Source organism: Telopea speciosissima, chromosome 11 (assembly GCF_018873765.1).
Source record: "Telopea speciosissima isolate NSW1024214 ecotype Mountain lineage chromosome 11, Tspe_v1, whole genome shotgun sequence".
Taxonomy (NCBI): Eukaryota; Viridiplantae; Streptophyta; class Magnoliopsida; order Proteales; family Proteaceae; genus Telopea; species Telopea speciosissima.
Window position 1 is genome coordinate 29,153,837 of NC_057926.1, and position 24,814 is coordinate 29,178,650.

A 24,814-nucleotide genomic window follows, 5' to 3' on the forward strand; every position below is an offset into this window, starting at 1 on the left:
CGGCCTTTGGGCATCCTGAGCTTCCTGAGGATCCCCTGCAACCCTAGGGGCAGAGATAGAGTTGTTGTCGTCCTTGTCAAACACATTAAAGGCCTCCATCAGATCTCCCTCCTCCTGTGACAACGACGATTCATGGGTACTGGAGTGCCACTCCAAATGCAATTGATGGTTGATTAGCGGATTTCGTCGGATTGTGGGGGCTGCAGTGCTTCTTTGCTTCTCACACTTTTACAAAAAACATCTTTCCTACCATTATTCTCCCCGTTTTAATCTTTCCACCTTTTGTAAATTAGGGGAGTTGTGGCAGAAAATTTTCTTGGCACAAGGGCGGCACGATGCATGCGACCAAGTAGTGTTCTCTTTCCCAATAAAATATTGTAAATTATCATAATCAAATGCGGGGTATGACATAACTCAATGGTAAAAACAAATTCAACTACAAAAAAATGATTAAGACCCTAGGCTAGGGATGATATGATGGAAAATGAAAAGTGTCAGAATGAAAATGTAATTTAAGAGCCAAATTTATGAAAGTGCCCCTCTAGAGGGCCAACATGTGTACAAAGGCATAAAATCACATTTAAATGTTACAAATGCTGGAAACATGACTAAATAACATTAGAGCCATGCATGTGAATTATTAAGAATACTTACAAGGCAAAAACGTGCAGAGTGGTTAAAAATACAAAAATGCCCTTATTAGGGGAAAAATGCAAATATGCATGAAAACCTGATGAAAATGCAAATGTATGCTTGAAACATGTTTATAAAGGTTAATTAGCATATTCAAAGAGAAGGATAAGAGCCTTCCGGAGCCCAAAACATGATTTGATCGTAAATGACCAAAATACCCCTAAAGAGAAAAATGGTAATACTGTCGGGATGTGTAATTTTAAGCCATTTCTGGAACTTCAAATGATATTAAACATTCAAAAATGACCAAATGTGCCAAGTTATGGTGGTGGAAAGTCATCTTGGGATTGCACTTGTTAAATTACCATAATGGCCCCAAAGAGCAAGAGTGCCTTTTTATGCATGGCTGTGACATATGATGAGCATGTATGCACATAGAAATTTTCTAAAATTACTTGAAACAAAATGGAATGCATGAAAAATATTTTTTATGATATTTTTTTAATTTTATCATGTTTTTGAGATTTTCATTTATAAAATTATCATTACCCCTAGAATGATTAATAAGGTAGGGAAAATATTTTTAATCACAAGGGAGGGCATATGATTAATAAGGTAGACCACAATCTCAAAGGCAAAATGTTAATAAGTTTGAAGCACAGAACTTTGGCCAAGTAAAGTGAGTCGTGTGTCTACAATGTGGCGATGACGCAGTTCAATAAAGCCTTGTTGCTAATGGGTGTGAGGATAGGCTAACTGATGAACGATTCCTAGGTGAACAAAATATTAACGAAGAGTGCGAAACTCGCCCTAGTCAGTTTGGACTGACCTAATTTTTTGATTAAAATAGCGCTCAACTAAAGTCTAAAAATGTCTACTTCGCCGAAGAAGCCTTTTACGAAATGGCTTTGAAACCAGATGTTGCCGTCTAAAATTGGTTTTTTTACTTGGCAAGTGCTTTGCAGCTCGATCTCAACGGATGTTGTAATTATGGCAATGGGCATTCCCCTTGTTTCTAAATGCTTATTTTGTGGATCTCCTGTCCGGGAGTCGGCAACATACTGTTTGGTGGTAAGAGGAATGACTAACAGGGTATGGGTTTTTTTCTCAAAACTGGTTGACATAGAACTGGTGCCCACCCAGGATGTGAGATGTAGAGTTTTGTTCTGGCAAGGTCATGCTCATGGAAGGGGTCTCGGTGGTGTGATCATTGTTTTGCTTTCCTTTTTTGTTGTTTGGGAATTGTGGAAAGAGAGGAACAATCGTAGGCATGGGGAAAGAGCACATTCGGCCAGTCACATTGTGGAGGTAATCTGTAATTGGGTGAGAGAGGTTCCTTTTTTTCCTGCATTTCGTAAGCATTCAAATCTCCAGGACTCTATGATTCTCCAATTTTTTGGGATTGCTCAAAAATTGATTGTCCGACGTCCTCCTATCCCCGTGTTCTGGTGCCCTCCTTTCACTATGGTGGAGCTCAATATCGATGGTGCTTGCAGGGGAAATCCGTGGGAGGGTGGTAGTGGGGGGCATAATCAGAGACAAGAATGGTCATGTAATTGCTGCTTTCGCTAATCACTATGGTGCTTGCACAAATAACATTGGAGAACTGAGAGCGTTGAGGGATGGTTTGAGCCTTTGTGCAAATTTGGGGTTTGTGGGAACTCATGTTAACTCTGACTCGGAGGTGACTATCAAGTGTGTATAAAAAAGAAGGTATAGTCTTTGGAAGGGTTGGTATTGGTTCCAGGAGATTATGGATCTCATCGAGTCTACTAGGCCGTTGATCTCCTTCACCTATAGAGAGGGGAACAGGGCAGTAGACTGATTGGCCAATTTAGCTTGTGATTTGACATCTGATAATTATTTTAGTGGGGAGATGAATCTCCCTCTGGAGCTTCGGCGGATTACCAGAGACAATTTTTCCTGTGTTAAGGAAATAGGTTTTTTGCTTGGGGTTGCTTGTAAGGGCTGTGAGCTTTTCTTGAATGCGATGGTTTAATATCTGTTCGATTGGGGTAAGGCTGGTATGTCCCTCCCCTTGTATTCTTTCATACTCTTTGATTGATCTTTTAATAAAATCGTAGGGGTTGGCCAGGGTCCCAGATAATATTTGGGTTAAAAAAAAAGTTTAAAAATTTGAAAATAAAAAAACACTGAGGAGATAGTACCAAATATATTTAGTATAGTCATCAACAAAAATAACAAAATACCAATGGCCATCAATTGAAGAATAAAAAAAAGGTCCCGAAACATCTGAAAAAAATAACAACTATGTATATGAGTTTCTTGTAAAGATAAACGGCTTGCCTTGCCCAATTGGTAGGAAAGATAAAGAGAACACTTTTGAAAAGAACTACAAGGTAAACTATGTGTGTGGATAATTTGATGCAACACTCGGTCCTGAGAGCAAGGTATGCCTAGTTTTTTGATCCTTCATAAGAATAAAGGTTGAAATTCAAAAAGGCCGCTATTATCACTTGCAAACTATTGAACAGAAATTAAGGATTTTGTAATAGATGGAACATGCAAAATTTTTGATAAATTAAAAGAACGGGATTGAGAAAATAGAACTATAGAACCAATATTAGAAATTGACAACCCCTTACCATTACCAACTTGGAGCTGATCCGGACCAATTTATGCCTTCAACGAGGAGAAATGATGAAGATTAGGATTCACATAATCTGTTGCTCCACTGTCTGGAAACTAGGTGGTGGAGTTGGAAGGATATATGGGTTGGATGTGGTATAATTGGCCATCAGGTAAAGGTGTGGTGGCGGGTAAGAGGGGTATAAGGGGGTGGGGGACGGGTGTGTATGATAGACAGTGGATGGCGGGTAGGAGGCACGGTTAGGGTTTTGTTGACAGTAGACCCTCTTGATGATAAGACCTAAAACCCTAGATTTGGGTAATAGTTCTAACTAAAATTGCATGGTATAGCCCCATGATACACATATTTGAGCCATGAAACCAAAGCCCCAAGCCTAGGATTCAATATGAATCTATAAATGTAAAAAGGTAGATGCATTCGGGTGAAAAAAATGGTAGGAGCAGCCCAGGTGCCTTCCTACCTTTTCAGACATGCCTTCGTACCTTTTTCTCTCTGCCTAAAAACGGTAGGAAGAAAATGGTAGAAACAAAATGGTAGGAAGAAAATGGTAGGAACAACCCAGAAGCCTTCCTACCGTTTTCAGAAACTGTTCTTACCATTTTTCTGACCTTTACCCACTGTTTTGACCATAACGTGGTCGATACACACTCAATCGATGTGATTAAAATTGCGTTGTAAACTAGACTTGAAGAGCTACATTTCATATGAAGATACCTTTATCCAAATCTAAGGGGAAGACCCTTTAAGTTGGGTTCAAAGATGACTAATGTGCATTGACAACTTTACCACAATCGAATTTACTTCAGTGACCTTGCCTACTTCGACAATGTTTAAGAAGGGGTTTTGAGGGATTTTAATAAGGGTTATCTATAACTATCAATACCTTTTAAAAAATATTAAATTAGGTAACTACAACCATCCGGAGGAGCCGTACGGGTACACGCGAGAATTGGAATTTTGGTTGAATCATCGATTTGAAGAACAAGGTGAGGAATTCGGATAACCGACCCTATTTTGGAATGTTATATATCTCGTTGTGTGATTGCCATACATGTATCTATTTGTTTAATGGTCTAGAGTGTATGACTAATAATGCCTATTTTGTTAGAGATAATTTGGTAAATTCTTCCATGTTTAATGTAGATGCTAGGATGTATTTTATATTCGAATTACTATTGTGATGAGATTTTGAATGAGAACATAGTTGTGTGACGAGACTGAGAATGCGAATGTGATTGAATGGTGAGATGGACATGTGTGATGAGAATGGTTATGGTTATATATGTTGAGATTGAATATGGTCATGTGTGTTGAGATTGAATATGGTTATGTGTGTTGAGAACGGATATGGCCATGTGTTGGAATATGAGAATATGTGGTGAATGCAAAATATGTGAGATTGATGTGCTCCAAGTGCCGTAGTGTGTGCTGGACTTGGGATCTGAGATATGAGAATGTGTGATGAGTACGAGATGTGTGAGATTGATGTGATCTAGGTGCCGTAGTGTGCACCGGATTTGGGATAAGAGATTGGAAATAACTATATGTGCACGTGTAAACTAGAGGGGGCGAGAGGATCGCGAGCCAAATGTGGAGGGACTATGGACTCAACCTCTGGCCTATACGTATGCATGCACCTTTACTCATTTAGAACCATATGGTTAGGATCACACTTCCCCAGTGCTACACCCCTTACCAATAGGGGGTAAGGTGTTGGGTAACCGGTGGTGACTTTCGACGGACTGGGGTACCATTCTCAACAGATTGGTTCTGTAGTGGGCGCCGAGACTGGGTGAGAGTTAGGGTTATATTGGGGGCTTGCCGTACAGGACGTACACATGTATGGTAGGCTTCCAACCGCAACTCGGGTTGACATTGCTGGATAGGCCATCCGAGTGTGAGAGATGGAGGGCCGGGGATGCTACCTAGGGTGTTGCAGTAGCACTAGACCCGACTTAGGCATTTCTTTGGTAGGTGGATAATGTGCACGTGTAAGTTAGAGGGTGCGAGAGGATAGCGAGCCCGATGTGGAGGGACTCTGGACTCGACCTCTGGCCGACGTGTGTACGTACCTTAATATGCATTAGATGTATGCTAGTTAGGATGACACTATACCCGATGCTACGACCCTTGCCAACAGGGGTTTATGTGTTGGATAATCCCCCACGAGGACACCAGTGTGTACCGATTGAGGTGCTGGGAGAGACGATTCCTACGCAAGGATCGGAATAATGGCAGTGGGGTTATCTTTGGGGGTTTGCTGGGTTAACCAGTGTGTACCGATTGAGGTGCTGGGACCGGTGAGTCCGATCGAGGTCCGAGACCGGCAGGCTCCCTATGCAACTCGGGTTTGACATCGCCGGATAGGCCATCCGCGTGTGAGAGGTGGAGGGCTGGGGATGCTACCTAGGGTGTTGGAGTAGCACTAGACCAGACTTAGGCATTTGTTTGTCAGGTGGATAATAACAAAATTGAACTCATGTGGCAGTACTGTAAATCAGACCTGATGTACGAATTATCCTGGTGGTATGGGACACTGTGGGATTCGTTTATCATGTTTGGTTTGCATCCTTGTGATTGCATTTATAAATGTTGCAGCCATTTGCATGATTCGATTTACTCATTGGGCTCATTCCTCATGGAAACCTCTTTTTAGATAATGATGAAGGTATGATGGAGTTGGTCGGCTCAGTGTATGATGTCCCTGAGGGCATTAGCGATGGTGAAGTCCCAAGGTTAGGGAGCATGGATCGGATTGCTACTGCGAGGCTTGCTACCAGGGGGAGTAGTAGCTTAGGTAGTGGGTCACATTTTTATACTTTATGTTTTGCTACATTGATACCTTGTCACCTTATTATTTAGATTCCCGTTATGAGTGAGGTGTTATCGAAATATTATGTAATACATAAGTCTTGATGGGAATGATCTATAATTGTTGACATCTTGATGTGATGAAATGATAACTTTGAATAAACTGCCACAGTCAATATATTTATGTTATCACATAGTCTCTGCTACTCTGATTATGATTATTTATATTTCATCTGGTCGTTTGAATTAACACATGTGGTGTGGATGAGTTAGCTTAAATACTACATCAGTGATCCTGGTGGGTGTGTGGAGCGTATTTGTAAGCTCTGGTCACAGATTCCAATGGTACAGGAATCTGGGCGTGACACTTTTAATCTCATCCTAGGAATTGATGGGTGCTTAGAATGTTAGTCGGATGGTCGCTCCTTCATGGTTGTTTAGGTTTGTAGAAGATTGTGATGTAGTTATGGAAGCTGCTCCCTGGTGGTAAAATGGCTAGCTTCTTCATGTGCTTCTTGTTACTCCAGACATCGAATACCATATTAACTCTAGTTTGGAAATATTACCAATTTGGGTTCATATATTGAAAATATCAAATTCCTATTTTTTCTAATCAATCTCTATTAAAGCTTTTCCGGTGAACCTCGGCTTTCTCTAATAATCAATAGTGCACAATGAAAGGGTTGCTTTCTAACACTTATGTGTCTCACATATATATTGTATTTGATAGTAATACCGAAAAACAAAACCAGAGAGAATCAAAAGATATTTAACCCTATCCAGTTCATCTCTTTCCATCAAAGTAGTTGCTTATTTGGATAGGAAACTACACCATGTACTAGCAACTCCCATTATGCTGATGTAGTAATTGGACCACATAACCTCCCTACTACTATGATGTTGAGGGCTTTTTTTTTCATTTTTCTTTCAGGGACAGTTATCAGATCGGGTTTTTACCCGATCCATGTGCCCACTTGGGCAACTGTGGACCCAATAGAGACGTTTAGAGTTACTTGGAGAAGGGGGCACTTCAAGTCCCCTATATGTACTCAAACATGTAATAGAGGGAGGGGGGAATAGGTTGAGGATATAAGGGACCTACAACCGCTCCCCCAAAACGTGCGAACTCTCCCTCTCTCTCAAAAAATCTTGCAAGTCTCCATCTTCCATACTCTGTGTGTGCATTTCTAGAGCATCCATCACTGCTCTGGGATTTGGACTATGGAAGATTGCATCCGTTGCGATCACCTATCGAGTTAGACTGTACGTGTTCTCTCCGTTCATTGACTGTTGAGTAAGAATGTCTCGATCTGTCTCCACTGTGTTTTTCAGAACACCGTTAAGGTAATCCTAAACGTTGTCCATTATTTAATAGTGACAAACAATAGATATTTAAAAAGATGATTATGTAAAAGCTTGTATCAATGTATGTTTATTCTACCATGAAACCTCAATGGTGAACATTATAGCTATAGATAGGACTCCAAACAAACACCCCAAAAAAAAAAAAAAAAAAGAGAGAATAGGATATATAGCTATAGATAGAATAAATTCAAGACCATTCATCATCAATTTCAAAGCTTCTTAAACATACTGGCTGAAATGAGTGATGGGTAGAAGTTCAGCCATGCTACATAACTTACACAGATATCAAAGAGAACAACATATTGTGCACACCCTTATTCAGAGATGATTGGTAACTTCGTGCAGAGGGGTCTTTTACTATTACCTACATTAGTGTTTGAAGGCATTGTAGACTCAAAAGGATTGGGTGGCATGATCAAGCTCTCTCTGTCTCCTTCCAACATATGAACCACTACTTTCATTGAAGGACGATCAACTAGGTACCATTGGATACACCAAAGAGCCACAATTGTTAGCTTCTTAGCAATGCTAGCATCTCCATCTTCATCTATCCTGATTTCCAGCTCTTTCCCATGGCTCAGATGATTATAGATCCATTGGGAGAAGTACACTTGTCTAGTGTTCTCTATAGTGTTGTCAATGTTCTTTCTCCCACCAACCATTTCAAGCAACATTATTCCAAAACTTTAAACATCTGATTTATGAGAAACATGACCAAAGTTCCTAGAAAACACTTCAGGGGCAATATATCCTATTGTCCCTCTTGCTGCAGTCATGGAGATGGCACTCTGGTCCTTGGAAAATAATTTTGCAAGACCGAAATCAGAGATCTTAGGGTTGAAGTTGTCGTCTAATAAGATATTATGGGGTTTAATATCGAAATGAAGAATACGTAGATCACACCCTTGATGAAGGTATTCTATTCCTTTTGCTATGCCAATAGCTACATCTTGAAGTTTCTCCCAACCAAGGACTGCTCTCATAGTATCTCTTGAAAAGATGAACTTCTCTAGTGACTCATTTGGCAAAAATTCATAGACAAGAGCTCGTCTATATCCATCTGCAGAGAAACCAACTAGGCGAACCACATTTATGTGATGAATCGTACCGATGGTGCCAACTTCATTAATGAAGTCCTCTCCAACTCCGGTGGAATTGTTAAGGACCTTAACAGCAACTAGAATTTCATTGGAAAGCTTTCCTTTGTACACACTACCATAACCTCCTTGTCCAAGTTTTTCCTTAAATTGATTTGTAATCCTCTTAATGTCAGCAAATGTGTACCTTGAGGGCTTGAGGGATTTGTAGTCATCTAAGAACTTAAGAATCCTCACTTGGTTTTCTTTTTCAATTTTATCTAATTTGTGGTCATGGCATTTTTTTATGGACATCATTATTGCCACAACAAGAAAAAAGGTACCGGTGATTACACCTGTAATGAAAACCTAAAAATTAATAAGCGACAAAGTAGAATTTTATAGTAACACATGAATCTTGTTAAAGCTGGATATGTATGTGGCTTTACCTGTAAGCACCTTCTTCGTAGATGCACCTGGGAAAGAAAAAAAAAAAAAAAAAAAAAAAGAAAAAAAAAAAAAGGAAAGGAATCAACACATAACACCTTCACTAATTTTAAAAACCCTAATAATAATTAAGTAAACTAAAAAGTCATATTCTTATTTTTTTATCTCTTATTTTATTCCTAAAAGTTATTTAATGCATGCCATTTCACACGGACAATGATAATTTTTAAAAATGGCATAATAATAAGTCACTTTCAATTAATTTTTAAAAACCCTTTTGCACCCATGATTTAATAATTTTTGAGAATAAAATAAGGGACAAAAAAGTAAGTTTACAATCATGTTGTAACCAACCTTGATCACAACAAGATTTTGAGAGAGAGCGAGAGAGATGGTGTTACCATAGATATAACAATTTTTTTGGGCGGTTAAGCTCTCTCCTGGTATAATCTTACAGTCCTTACATAAAGGTTTATCAGACCTTCTTGTTAGGAAAAAATCTATTTGGCTTGCATGGTGCCCACTCTTGTAGGTAATTAAATGTTTATCTCTCTTTTTAAAAAAGGTATTTGCAATGCACAGGTCAAACGCTATCGCAAAGTCTAACACTGATATCCCCTCTTCATTCCTCTCTCCAGCTCCGTATCCTCCGTGAACCTCTTCGAAGCCTCTACAATCCTTGCCCACATGTCTGTTAAGATCCCCTCCAATAATAATTTTCTCTCCAGAACCAAAACCCTGTACTAATCCATCCATGTGCTCCTAGAATTGTATTTTAACACTCTCATCCAAACCTGCTTGGGGTGCGTATGCCCTAGCAATGTTGATAACCTCGTTGTCTAGCACCAACTTGATAGATATGATCCTATCCCCAAATCTTTTAACATCCACTACTTCGTTCTTAAGGTCTTTGTCCACAACTATGCCCACTCCACCTCTCCCACTTTCATCTCCCAAGTACCATAGTTTGAAATCATCTAATGCCTTCGCTTTGTGGCCCTTCCATCTAGTTTCTTGAATGCATGCCACATTAATTCTTCTTCTTCGCATAGCATCAATCAACTCCATACTCTTACCTGTCAAAGATCCGATGTTCCAGGATGCAAATCTAATCCTACGCTTATGAACATGATTAGTACTTGAAGACATGATATAAAACAAGATAATGGATAATCAAAAGATAGTAGGATCCATGCAAAAGGGATTGGCTGTATAGAATATAGTGCCGGCTGCCTACCTAACGCACTAGTATAAGATAACTACTATATAATATAACGGTGTAATTTAAAAAGAAATATGATTTATAGGGTAAAGTTTTAAATCAGAGCAAAGTGAAGATAAGCACGACATAAGCCCAAGAAAAAAACACAAAAAAAAAACAAAAAAAAACACAATAAAACAAAAAAACAAAAAAACAAAAAAAAACAAATATGAGGGGTAAGCAATAATCAACAATCAGGGTGGGGATTTAGAAGCAACAATGGAAAGAATAGTATATGGCAACAATGTAAAAACAATGTATAATAAAATAGGTAATAGAACAGGGTAATAGAACCAATAAACAGTAAACAACAGCCAGGATGTTAGAATAATATAAAGCACACTGATGGAATTAGAGGCAACAATAGAAAGAATATTACATAGCAACAATGTAAAAATAATGTACAACAGAATATGTAATAGAACAAGGTAATAGTTTAAGCCACAATGTAATAAGACAATATATGTCAGAGCAAGGTAATATACAGCAAAACAGGGTAAAGTAACAAAGACCCTTCACAGTTGTAACAGGGCCAACATGTATCAGAGTTCGCTACCCAGTATAGAGTAGAAAATGGTTTACCAAGTTTGCCGGAAAGGCAAGCCACAATGTAAATTGCGGACTAAACACTACAACGTAGTAGTGTACGGTAGCAAATTCAGAGGAAATCGTGGGTCGTGAAAAACGCTATCGATATAGCTAGTGGTTGAGAGAAGAAATCAAGGCTTGGGAGGAACACTGTGGAAATTGAGAAATCAAGAAATCACGTTTAAGTGAGTGGTGGAGGAGAAAGAGGGATCCTCAAAAGCTATGGATGGCTGTGGAATAATCCGGGAGGTGCGCTTGGGTGTGAGGTAGCAGAAATCAAAGAGATAATCTGATCGAAGGAATCAGAGTTGAGGAAACTAGAAGGAAAATACCGAGCTCAAGGACAAGCCTTGTGAGAGATAAAAACTAGAATGGAGAGGTGGTGCTTAGGTTTGGTGGCGATAATCAAGCGTTGGGTTGATACAGATCAAGGTTAAGAGATAATCGAGCGTTGGGTTGAGACAGACGTATGGGAGACTCGAGATTGGAGAGGTAAGTCGAAGGGTTTAGAGGTGATGTAGTCTATGGCGAGGTTGTGGGGTAGAATCGGTTTGGGCTAGGCTGTGGAGAGGGATCGTGGATTTGGAGAGGAATCGTGGGTAGGAAAGAGGTAGCAGGTGTAATCGAGGGTTTGGAGCAGGTGTAATCGCAGGTTAGAGAGAGGATTGTGGGAGGAGGTAGAGATAACCAGGGGTAAGGGTGCTGTGATACTTGCCTGGTCTGGGGGTATTGTCCTTGAGTTTCACCAGATAACCAGACCTTGTAAGCCTGGGAAATGGCTCACCGATGGAATGATGAGGCCGTCGGAGTGAGCGAGGAGCTCACCGGTACCCTGGACTCGCTAGGGAATTTTTGAGCAAAATGACCGGAAATAGTTTGTATTGTATATTGGATATCTTTACAATGGAGTTTATATATAATTACAATGAGATAACCCTAGTAAGAGATTATGATTGTGTGTGCTTATACATGACACAAACATTACATGTGATATGGTTGAGACCTAATAGGAAATAAAATATAGCTGGAAAACTAAATATGGAGTCTCCTATGAATAGGAAACTCTATATCAGTGAATACTTCGCCTATGTCTATACAATCTCCTATGGAATGTGGGTTTCGGGTGCTGGTCAAGGTCCTACTAAAGTGGACTCTACTTATCTTTGGCCTTTTCAATTGAAATGAAGGCGCAAAAATTGGTGAACATAACCAACTATCATTTAGAATTTCATCTTTGGACCAAAAACAACTAAGTGGCAGAATGAGTACTTCTTTCTATTTTTTGATTACCTTTCTTGCGTATGTATAAGACCGAATCCATTTGATTTCTAAAAAGGATTAAAAATCCTTAACTTTGTGAGGAATCCTTCATTAGTGGTTGTGAATGACTGATTTTTTCAATCTTTTCAGGTAGAGGTTGCCTGTCAGAGGCCGACAAGTTTGGGTATTTTTATGGGCGGATAAGCAATGGCGGACATATCAGCCTACAATAGGAGATAGAGGCATTGTAGCTAGCCTCAATAATACGCATCTAAAGGAGGTAGGGACTACTAATGGACTATCACAAACGAAGTGAGGGAAGGAGTGACGACGATCAGGTAAGCATTTGTTATCTTCTTCGCCATTCACACAAACCCATGTCCATTGATGGGTGAGCCTCATCTCTCTAAATGCATTCTGTAAGAAAATTTTTAATCTCATCCTAGGAATTGATGGGTGCTTAGAATGTTAGTCTGATGGTCGCTCCTTCATGGTTGTTTAGGTTTGTAGAAGATTGTGATCGATGTAGTTATGGATGATGCTCCATGGTGGTAAAATGGCTGCCTTCTTCATTTGCTTCTTGTTACTCCAGACATCGAATACCATATTAACTCTGGTTTGGAAATATTACCAATTTGGGTTCATATCTTGAAAATATCAGATTGCTATTTTTTCTAATCAATCTCTATTAAAGCTTTTCCGATGAACCTCGGCTTTCTCTGATAATCAACAGTGAACAATGAAAGGGTTGCTTTCTAACCCTTATGTGTCTCACATATATATAGTATTTGATAGTAATACCGAAAAACAAAACCAGAGAGACAATCAAAAGACTTTTAACCCTATCCAGTTCATCTCTTTCCATCAAAGTAGTTGTTTATTTGGATAGGAAACTACACCATGTACTAGCAACTCCCATTATGCTGATGTAGTAATTGGGCCACATAACCTCCCTACTAATATGATGTTGAGGGCTTCTTTTTTCATTTTTCTTTCAGTGACAGTTATCGGATCGGTTTTTTACCCGATCCATGTGCCCACCTGGGCAACCATGGACCCAATAGAGACGTTTAGAGTTACTTGGAGAAGGGGGCACTTCAAGTCCCCTACTTGTACTAAAACAAGTAATAGAGGGAGAGGGGAGTAGGTTGAGGATATAAGGGACCTACAACCGCTCCCCCAAAACGTGCGAACTCTCCCTCTCTCTCAAAAAATCTTGCAAGTCTCCATCTTCCTCTTCCATACTCTGTGTGTGCATTTCTAGAGCATCCATCACTGCTCTGGGATTTGGACTATGGAAGATTGCATCCGTTGCAATCACCTATCGGGTTAGACTGTATGTGTTCTCTCCGTTCGTTGACTGTTGAGCAAGAATGTCTCGATCCGTCTCCACTATGTTTTTCTGAACACCGTTAAGGTAATCCTAAATGTTGTCCATTATTTAATATTGACAAACAAGAGATATTTAAAAAGATGATTATGTAAAAGCTTGTATCAATGTATGTTTATTCTACCATGAAACCTCAATGGTGAACATTATAGCTATAGATAGGACTCCAAACAAACACCCCAAAAAAGAAAAAAAAAAAGAGAGAATAGGATATATAGCTATAGATAGAATAAATTCAAGACCATTCATCATCAATTTCAAAGCTTCTTAAACATACTGGCTGAAATGATTGATGGGTAGAAGTTCAGCCATGCTACTTAACTTATATAGATATCAAAGAGAACAACATATTGTGCACACCCTTATTCAGAGATGATTGGTAACTTCGTGCAGAGGGGTCTTTTACTATTACCTACATTAGTGTTTGAAGGCATTGTAGACTCAAAAGGATTGGGTGGCATGATCAAGCTCTCTCTGTCTCCTTCCAACATATGAACCACTACTTTCATTGAAGGACGATCAACTGGGTACCATTGGATACACCAAAGAGCCACAATTGTTAGCTTCTTAGCAATGTTAGCATCTCCATCTTCATCTATCCTGATTTCCAACTCTTTCCCATGGCTCAGATGATTATAGATCCATTGGGAGAAGTACACTTGGCTAGTGTTCTCTACAGTGTTGTCAATGTTCTTTCTCCCACCAACCATTTCAAGCAACATTATTCCAAAACTATAAACATCTGATTTATGAGAAACATGACCAAAGTTCCTAGAAAACACTTCAGGGGCAATATATCCTATTGTCCCTCTTGCTGCAGTCATGGAGATGGCACTCTGGTCCTTGGAAAATAATTTTGCAAGACCGAAATCAGAGATCTTAGGGTTGAAGTTGTTGTCTAATAAGATATTATGAGGTTTAATATCGAAATGAAGAATACGTAGATCACACCCTTGATGAAGGTATTCTATTCCTTTTGCTATGCCAATAGCTATATCTTGAAGTTTCTCCCAACCAAGGACTGCTCTCTTAGTATCTCTTGAAAAGATGAACTTCTCTAGTGACTCATTTGGCAAAAATTCATAGACAAGAGCTCGTCTATATCCATCTGCAGAGAAACCAACTAGGCGAACCACATTTATGTGATGAATCGTACCAATGGTGCCAACTTCATTAATGAAGTCCTCTCCAACTCCGGTGGAATTGTTAAGGACCTTAACAGCAACTAGAATTTCATTGGAAAGCTTTCCTTTGTACACACTACCATAACCTCCTTGTCCAAGTTTTTCCTTAAATTGATTTGTAATCCTCTTAATGTCAGCAAATGTGTACCTTGAGGGCTTGAGGGATTTGTAGTCATCTAAGAACTTTAGAATCCTCACTTGGTTTTCTTTTTCAATTTTATCTGATTTGTAGTCACGGTATTTTTTTATGGATATCATTATTGCCACAACAAGAAGAAAGGTACCAGTGGTTACGCCTGTAATGAAAACCTAAAAATTAATAAGCGACAAAGTAGAATTTTACAGTAACACATGAATCTTACTAAAGCTGAATATGTTTGTGGCTTTACCTGTAAGCACTTTCTTCGCAGATGCACCTGGGAAAGAAAAAAAACAAAAAAAAAAAAAGAAAAGGAAAGGAATCAACACATAACACCTTCACTAATTTAAAAAACCCTAATAATAATTAAGTGAACTAAAAAGTTATAACCTTATTTTTTATCTCTTATTTTATTCCTAAAAGTTATTTAATGCATGCCATTTCACATGGATAGTGACAATTTTTAAAAATGGCATAATAATAAGTCACTTTCAATTAATTTTAAAAAACCCTTTTGTACCCATGATTTAATAATTTTTGAGAATAAAATAAAGGACAACAAAGTAAGGTTACAATGATGTTGTAACCAACCTTGATCATAATAAGATTTTGAGAGAGCGAGAGAGATGGTGTTACCATAGATATAATAATTTTTTTGCTAAAAGATGCTTTGCATTAAGAAAAGATTAAAAAAAAAATATAGACCTTGATGATACGAAATAGAGAACCAAACAAATAAACATCAACAAGAAGCAAAGTCAAAATTCCCCCCTATGGCCATCACGATAAAACTACCAGCCATACACTAGAATTTAATAGCAAATCCTAAAACGGAATCTTCCCGAAACGTCTATCTCCATCTCTTTAAATATACTTTAAATATGTTTGTAGCATATATTACAAATATATGCTACAAATAATCTTAAATATAACAAATCTTCCTTTTATCCTTGTATATATGTTCCCGTTCCTCTGAATAAATTTATTTTCACCAAAAAAAAATCTTTGTATTTATGCATACATATGTTACATACAGTAATTAACAGATTTTTTTTTTTTGGTAAACTACGTAATTGACAGTTTCATTGTGTATGTGTGTGCAAAAGTAAAACTGAAATAACATAATAATAATAATAATTAAAAAAAGCCCAGCTTACAGAATACAGAGAAAGTAGATTTAAGGCACAAACAGAACACGTCTGATAGTTTCAAGTATAAAGGCAATCATTCGAAGATTAGGGTTTCCATGAAACCGAAATTAAGATCAAGAATTAGAGAGAGAGAGAGAGAGAGAGAGAGAGAGAGAGAGGCTGGTGGTGAAGGAGATTTGGGGGCTGTAAAGCATTGGTTTCATCAGTCTACTCGTTGGTGTTCTTCAATCCGCAATATTCTCTGTTTGCTTCACAAACTCCACACGATGGTTGAGACCAACTCAGTTGAAGATAAAAGCATGTGGCATTAATTTCAGAAATTTCATACATAAAACTTGGGTTTGAATAAGAGAGTGTCTTAATTGTTTTGCAAAACGACAAGGGAATGCTTGATAGACGTAGAGATGAGGCGAAGACATAAACTTCGTGCCCAGGGACGCCAAGGTAGGAAATCAGGGATCCATAGCCTTGAGTATCCCGTTTTGTTGTTGAACAATTGAAGAAAGTGACGACACTATACGGATCATACTCATAAGCTTGTTGAGATCCTCCATCAAGAAAGGGAGAAGCAGATAAATTGATATGAAGAAGCCTTTGAGGATGGCAGCCATGTGGGTCGTATATACTCACAGTCTGTGATGCATAGTTTATGTTCCTTACAAAGAAAGAACCCGAAAATGGAAGCTCCAGCAGAGTTTCGTTGGTGGCAGTACAAGATAACGCGAAGCCGGAGCCGGGATAGCCACAGTGCTCGGGCTGCCGGCCCTTTATCCAGAAAGGAAATCGAATGTCAGGACCGGTATCGCTGCACCGGATTGATGGTAAATTGCAGTCATTTGTTTGGTTTAGAGACGAGGAGATGGCTATGGCGAAGAGAAGGAAGAAGGAGACGAAGAAGAAGACCACAGAAGTCTGCATAGGGCTCTTGCTCATCTCTGGATTGCTCTCCTTAGTCGACTCATTATTATGATAAATGATTGGAAATTGGACTTACATTTACAAATTTTTTTTTCTTAGTTAATATGTTTTCAAGTTGACTGATTTTTAGTTTTCTTGCTGGTGGGCCCTCAGTTGCTTCATTGAGAACAACTGAATAGTGAATTATTTTTCATGGTTGTGAGTCAATATTCTTCGTCTTAGTCCTAGTGGCTCCTCTTATTCTTCGCCCTTTCGTTACTTAGTTTTCATGGTTATGGTTGTGATTTTAGTTATCCAAGAGTCAAGTTTGGTGGGCGGAGAATAAAAAAAAGCCAGGAAAGAGAATCGGTGATAAGGATTGTTAGAACAGTATTTTTCCATTATTCAAAATGATTCTCCAATATGGGAATATATACAATTACATGGAAGATCATGGAAGGTCATAGAGGATCCCTAGTTGGTTGCTAGAGAGTTGTCAAAGGATTACAAAAGGATTGCAATAGGATTAAGTTTCATATCTGTTTTATATCACATGTGATTTAATGGGATTGCAATCTTCTGAATAAGCAATGGTTATCACATGTGGATGTTGAGAGATTGAGTGAGTTGGGTATTCCAAAAATGGGAGAATCCGATCTTGAGTATCCATAGAGAGAGGGATACTCAAGATCGGTTCATACACCCCCTCAAGTGGAAGGCCGATGATAGCGGATCTTCAACTTGTCCCTTAAGAACTGGTGGCGTGCACCTGATAATGTCTTAGTCATGATGTCAGCAATCTGATCACTGGTAGAAATGAACTGAACGGTCAACTACTTCTTGGCCACACAATCACGCAAAAAATGAAAGTCGATCTCGATGTGTTTTGTGCGGGCGTGGAAAACAAGGTTGGCCTAGAGATAAGTGGCCCCAATGTTGTCGCATCATAATATCGGTGGAGACCTTAATGGAAAGCCAATTTCATTAAAAAGGGACTTCAACCAGATTAATTCATCTGCAGCATCGGCTAAAGCCTTGTACTCCGATTCGGTGGATGAACGTGCCACTGGTTTTTGTTTCTTTGAGCCCCAAGAGACCAGATTTGGGCCCAAAAATAATGCAAAACCACCTGTAGACTTACGATCTGCCCCATCACCAGCCCAATCAGCATCAAAAAAGGCCTGAAGATGGAAGTCAAGTGTTCTTTGAAGGAGAAGTCCATGATCGTGAGTTTCCTTGAGATAGCGTAGTATACGCTTCACCATTCCCAATTTTCTTCAGTAGGGGCATGCATAAATTGGCAGACCCGATTTACAACAAATGACACATCTGGCCTGGTAAGAGTTACATACTGCAGTGCCTCAACAATAGATCGGTATAAAGTCACATCAGAGAATGGAGCACCCCCTGCATCAGATGGTTTGGATGTGGTAGCCATAGGTGTAAGGACCCCTTTACAATCAGCCATCCCAGAGCGAGTAAGAAGATCTCCAATGTATTGAGACTGGGTGAGGAGCAACCCCTGGGGATGAGATAGAGCCTCAATCCCTAAAAAGAAATGTAAAGGGCCCAGATCTTTTGTTGAGAATTCCTTAGCAAAGGATGAAAGAAGGCGGCTTATTTGGGCCAGTTTGTTGCCAGTGATCAGGATGTCATCTGCATAGATGAGAACATAGGTCAAGGTACCACCATGATTGTAAATAAAGAGTGATGGGTCGGTTTTGGAAGCATTGAACCCATAAGAAACCAGGAACTGTGTGAGTCGATGGAACCAAGCCCGGGGTGCCTGCTTAAGGCTATATAAGGACCGATGGAGGTGACATACATGGTCGGGACGGTTAGGATCAGTGAAGTCAGGAGACTGAGTCATGTACACTTCTTCAGTGAGGTGACCATGTAGGAAAGCATTATGCACGTCTAGTTGGCGGACCGACCATTGATGAGCGACCGCTAGTGACAAGATAGTGCGGATAGTGGTAGGTTTGACCACCGGGCTAAATGTATTGGTGTAGTCAATTCCATGCTGTTGATGGAACCCCTTGGCCACCAAGCGGGCTTTGTAACGTTCTAGGGTACCATCAGCCTTGCGCTTGATGCGATTTACCTACTTGCAGCCCACAAGGTTCATTGAGGGGCGTCGAGGAACCAGGGTCCATGTGCCATTGCGCACTAGGGCATTGAATTCATCAGTCATGGACGTTCTCCATTCAGGGATTTTGTTCTCTTGGGTAAAACATGTAGGTTCGGGTTAAAGGTGGTGGGTGAAGAGGTTAGGGCTTGTGGGCGTTGGGTTCTAGATCGGAGTTGCATGGGGTTAAGCTGAGTGGGTGGTGCAGGCGGTGCGGGTGGGGTGGCATATAACTCAGAAATGAGTCTAGTTCGTGGAGGAGGGGAGGCCGATGGGGAAGGTGTAATTTGAGCCAATGGAATTGGGGAGGGTGGTAAGACTGCCGGTGGGGAGTCTAAGGACAATGGTAATGGAGAGGGACTTTGTGTCACATGTGGTGGTGGTGGTGTAGGCATTACAGGTTGGGTGGGAGAAAGGCCTATGGGAGCCACACCCCAAGGAGAGCTAGTAGATGGGGAGCATGGCGGCGGACCAAGGATGGAGGGAGAGTCAAAGGGATAATTCGATTCATCAAATCGAACGTGATGAGCAATTTAGAAACGATTATGGAGTCAATCAAGGCAACGATAACCATGATGGGTGGAGTTGTAACCAAGGAAGACACACGATATGGTCCTATAGTCCATCTTATGACGATTGTATGGGTGAAGGAGAGGGTAGCACAAGCACCCAAAAACACGTAGAAAATTGTAGTCGGGAGTCTTGTTATGGACCAATTGAAAGGGAGAGAGATTATTTGTGACCTTGGAGGGCATGCTGTTAATTAGATACACCGCTGTTTCAAATGCAAAGTGCCAGTATTGCTTAGGGACTGAAGCATGGGCAAGGAGTGACAAACCCGTTTCAACAATATGATGATGGCGTCGCTCCACCGAGTCTTGTTGCTCATGGGTATGAGGGCAAGAAACCCGGTGGGAGATGCCAAGTTTTACAAAAAATGTGGGAAGAGAACGGTACTGCCCCCCCCCCCCCCACAATCAGTTTGGATAGCTTTTAGGGAGCGAGAAAATTGTCGTTCAACTAATAATTTAAATTGATGCAAGACACCAAAAACTTCAGATTTGGCCTTTAAAGGATAAAACCAAATAAATTTGGAAAAGTCATCAACAAAAATGATAAAATAACGATGTCCATCACAAGAAAGTTCAGGGGATGGACCCCATACATCACTAAAAATTAATTTAAGGGGAAATTCACTACGGGAACTAGTTTCATGCAATGTGAGATGGCTAGCCTTGCCCATTTGACATGCAGGGCACACGAAACAAAGACGAGAAGAACTACAGGGTAGATTATTTTGGCGAATCATGGTACGGAGGATGCGCTCATGAGGGTTACCGAGACGAGAATGCCATCCATCCAAGCTAGCTAGTCCTTTCAGCAATACTGGCAGTTGGGGAGGATGTGGAGGAAGAGGGAAGGGTATATAGACCACCCATACTCGGACCGAAAAGAAGCGTCGCCTTGGTGACTTGATCCTTGACACAAAAATAGGAAGGATGAAACTCAAAAAATACTCCATTATCTTATGCAAAGCGTTGAACAGAAAGAAGAGGTTTGGTGATGGAGGGAACATGGAGAATATCAGATAATTGAAAAGAGAAAGTGGGAAAAGTGATTTTACCACTACCAACATGAGATATTTGGAGACCCTTACCATTACCTACATGTAAATTGTCCGGACCATTGTAGCTGTCAAAGGATGTCATGGATTGAAGGTCAGGGGTGACATGATGGGTAGTGCTAGTGTCTGGGTACCAAGTTAGGGCTGATGATGGTGGAGGAGAATGATATGGAAAAGGTAGCAGTTGGGCATAGTGGCTTGAGGGGTATAGGGAGATGGACCATGGTTGGGTGGATTGGATGGATAATAGGGGTAAGGGTTTGGAGATCGGTAAAAGCAGTTTTGGGCTTGGTGATTAGTGTGATGGCAAATTATACAGAAGAAACGGCCATACTGAGGGGGACCACGACCACCGTGACCCCTACCGGATCTACCACACCCCCCACAACCCCTATAGGAACCACAGCCTGATGAGGGAGAGCCGAATTCTGTTGAGGAGGGGGGGGACCGTTGAACGGTATTGGCAGCTGGAGGGGTAGATGTAGGTGCAGCATCAGTGAGGGATAACGTTCCCAAGAATTTTTATCAACTCAAGTGTGGTGCACTAGATAGTACACACACTGTCCATTGCACCATACTTCAGAGGATGAAAATCCAGCTACCAATGCTAAATTAATCCACTGTGTCTTAGAAAACGATTTTGCAAGAAGTCACAGTAGGAATCAATGTACATATTAACTCTTTTTTGTTTTCTTAATGATAATTTTTTTTTGATCGGTACCTATTTTATGGAAATCTTTCTTCCATCTAAAAAAAGGCAAGACAATGCTACCTAGTCACGTGGCCGGCGTGACCCCTGCACAAGTGGTGGCTAATGAGATAGTGTACGAAAGCATCTACAGGGTGGGCATTTTTTCCGGTGGTACATTCCCCTATGTAGAAACTGAATTTTGTCACCCCCGGCAATGATGACAACAGGACACGGACAGACATCGGTATCTCTCTCAAGAAGGACTCTTGTCCCTACATCTGAACCAAATCATCCTAAACATCCCTAAAATGGCTTATCAGACCCTTTTACTAAACGTTGAAGGGGGTATTGCTCACCCTCCCCCACCACGACGGTCCCATTTAAGGCCCAAAAGGATCCCATTTAAGGCCCAAAAGGATTGAAAAAGTGGTACTGCGCTCCCATGGCGCCGTGGGCTCCTTCCCACGGCAGCGTAGGGATGTGTACTTGATTTCTATGGCGCCATGAAGGGGTGTGACATCAGCCTGCTAACGTCACACACGACGCCTTGGAAAAGTCCCCCATGGCACCGTGGACATCTCCACAGAGCCGTGGAGGACTTATCTGGCCAGGGCTGAGGGTCCCCCTCCCTTATTTTTTAAGGTTTTTCGGGCTAGGGGACCCTCCACAAGCGATTTCTATCCCTTTTCTGCTCCTTTCTCCCCCTTTTTCTCCCTCTCTATACCGTGAGTGTGTGAATGAGTGAAGTCGTTTCGGTGGGGTAGATCCTTCGATTTCCCATCCGAATTTAGAGCGATTTTGCTCTTTGAATTGGTTATCCCGTCAGTATACGGATAACATAAAAACCCCTTTTGCAGTCGTTACTCTGTCTGCATACAGATAACAAGAATCCCTTATATAGCCGTTACTCTGCCCGAAGTTTGAGTAGCGAAACCCATCTCATATAGTCCTTACTTTGTCCGACAAGAGAGAGACAAGCCGATCGTCCGTCTCCACCTGAGCCGTGGGACATCACATATTTCGCACTCAGTGCACTTTCGTTTATTTCGTGTATTTCTTGACAGGTATCTGTATCTTTCCTTCTTATTATTTTTGGCATAATGTAGACAATTAAAGTAACTCATTTTAGTGAACATAGAAAATGATTTTTCTTTCTTTGTCATGATTAGTGCATCATAACTTAGCCTTATATGTTAGTATAGGATATATTATTAAGGGAGAATATTCGAAAACTAGCATCTAGTAGAAAGATCGATTTATCCGGGCGAGGTGGGTACCTAACACCTTCCCACCTTCGTAGCCTGACTACTTACCCTGAATCTCTGACCAAACCATATGGAATCACGTAGCCCTTTCCGCTAACCCCGGATGGGGCTGCACCCATTGGGTCCTAGGCCCTAACCCTAGGCGGCGACTCCATTTCTTTATAAAGCATGATCCCAATCCCTATGATGATATATCAGAACGATACACCGTTATTCATCGAAGCCAATCCTTGTCGCCAAGAGGCTGAGAAACCCTCGTCCCGAGGACCACGGTACTTACACCCTACAAGAAACATTTCTCCTAAAATGACATAGTAAGTTTTCCCACAGCCATAGTCAAGGAAGGATCCTTCGCCACTTTTTCAGTATCCGTCAGATCTGGATCATTAAATTTAGGCCATTGCATGTGAGCACGTATACTTTTATGAGATGCTATCTAATTATATTCTATATAACATGTATACATTATTTCTATGTATGGATATACCTTACATATTATAGGAAAAAAAAGAAAAGAAAATACCATATCATTGTACAATCCTAAATACAATATGGAATCTAAAATAGGGAAATATTCCCAACTATTGTTGGTTCTTGGTGGCTGGAATGAGGAAGTTGCAGCACATAGTGAAAAAAAGTTTGCAGCCGTCAATGAACAAAGAGAGATAACAATGTCGTGGAGGAGAGAGAAAGAGAGGTGACCAGATTTTCTGGGGAGGTACGAAAGCGAGAATAAGAAGAACGACATGAACTGGTCAGTCACGACATAGGTGGGAATAGGATGTGAAATTTGAATGTGTGTGTGTCTATATATATCCGAATTTAAATGTATGTCTCTATAACGCATAAGCAGTGAATTGCGACATCAATGCGAAAATGATCTAGAATTGTGGTTTTATAGATCTTCTATTAATGTTGTATGTTTTGTAATGTTCTGGTCATGTATGGGCTAGCACCCAATCATTGCATAGGTATAGGTTAGTGGAAGGGGGTTGATTGATGGGTTCGGTTGGATGGAGCCGGTAGATGCTGAATTTTGTCAACTCCCCCATTGGCGATGACGACAACAGGACGTGGATTGACATTGTATCTCTCTCAATAAGGGCTTACCCCCACAACTGCCAAGCCTTCCCCTCCATGACCCCGATAAGGTTCAGATAAACGACTTTGAGTACAAAACACTTGAGATTAGCCAGTGGTGCAGAAGTAGTGTTAAAAAAGGCTGCCGGGAATTCCCCTAGCACCAAAAACATGGATCATTATCTACACCTTTAGATAGTGCTCGAAAATACAAATCCAATTGTATATTGCATAGAAAAATCCAACATCCGGATGTGAATCACACCCAAAACTAGACCAAGGGCGTTCGAAGATCAATAAAGTATCCTCAGATCCATGGCCATTGACCCTAAATGGGGGTCCATGGATCCTGGTAGGGGGTCATGTGTCGATGACCACCTTCTTTGTCATGGATACAATGGCGAATTGCAATGCTTTGCTGGGGTGAGATTTGATCCATGTGAATTCATGTGTTCCATCGTCCTTACATCAGTCCCTCATCCTATGGCGGGATAGGGGAAAACTCCAGATAATAATGGCTGATAACCAGCCATTTATGGTGGATGTGAGCCACGTGGAGGCTATATTGTATAATGGCCAGATTGGGCCTATTCAGTTCACGGGCAAAGATGCACACAGGAATCTAACTTCCTTGGTTGTTACAACCATGGTAATGGAGGAAATCTTCCCATTAAGAAGGGCAACGCTGCCATCTATAGAAGATGGGCAGCCGCTGATCAACCAAGGACGAACATGAAGAAGAACCATGAAGTAGTGATAGACATCCTGAAGAGGCTAACATTATCCGGCCTGGAGTAGAGGATGTCACAAGAGATATTGGCGGTGGCCAAAGCAATGGCCAGAGAAGAAACAGTGCACATGCTAGAGGTCAGGATGGAAGACTTACGGCCCGCGCCCCCAAAGATGGAGGAAACGTTAGCCAAAGTTTAAGACCCTTTGCTTGAGATAAACCTACGGACTGAGGATGAAAAACACCCCATCTTTATTAGTAGCTTACTTAACCTCGACTTTCAGGATGAGCTTCTAGTTCTTTTGAAGGAATACAAAGATTGCTTCTCTTGGGATTATTCTGAGATGCCAGGTCTAGACTGTAAATTGATAGAATATCGGTTACCCATCAAAGCAAACTTTAGGCCAGTTAAACAGTTGCCCAAACGTATGGCCCCTGAAGCAGTTTTAAAAATCAAGGACGAAATTGAGCGGCTACTTAAGG

At 40.6% G+C, this 24,814-nt stretch overlaps 1 protein-coding gene and 1 pseudogene across 1 annotated transcript; both read right to left on the reverse strand.

Annotated features, from left to right (window-relative positions):
- Window positions 1-7,605: 7,605 nt before the first annotated feature.
- Window positions 7,606-10,096, reverse strand: LOC122644922 (annotated as a pseudogene).
- Window positions 10,097-13,667: 3,571 nt separating this feature from the next.
- On the reverse strand, window positions 13,668-15,044 carry LOC122646089 (rust resistance kinase Lr10-like). The gene is made up of 2 exons (XM_043839563.1): window positions 15,016-15,044; window positions 13,668-14,922 (listed from the first exon to the last, which is right to left on the reverse strand). The coding sequence occupies exon 2, from the start codon at window positions 14,882-14,884 to the stop codon at window positions 13,805-13,807; it is 1,080 nt and encodes a 359-aa protein (XP_043695498.1). The 5' UTR covers window positions 14,885-14,922; window positions 15,016-15,044; the 3' UTR covers window positions 13,668-13,804.
- Between the last annotated feature and the right edge of the window lie 9,770 nt (window positions 15,045-24,814).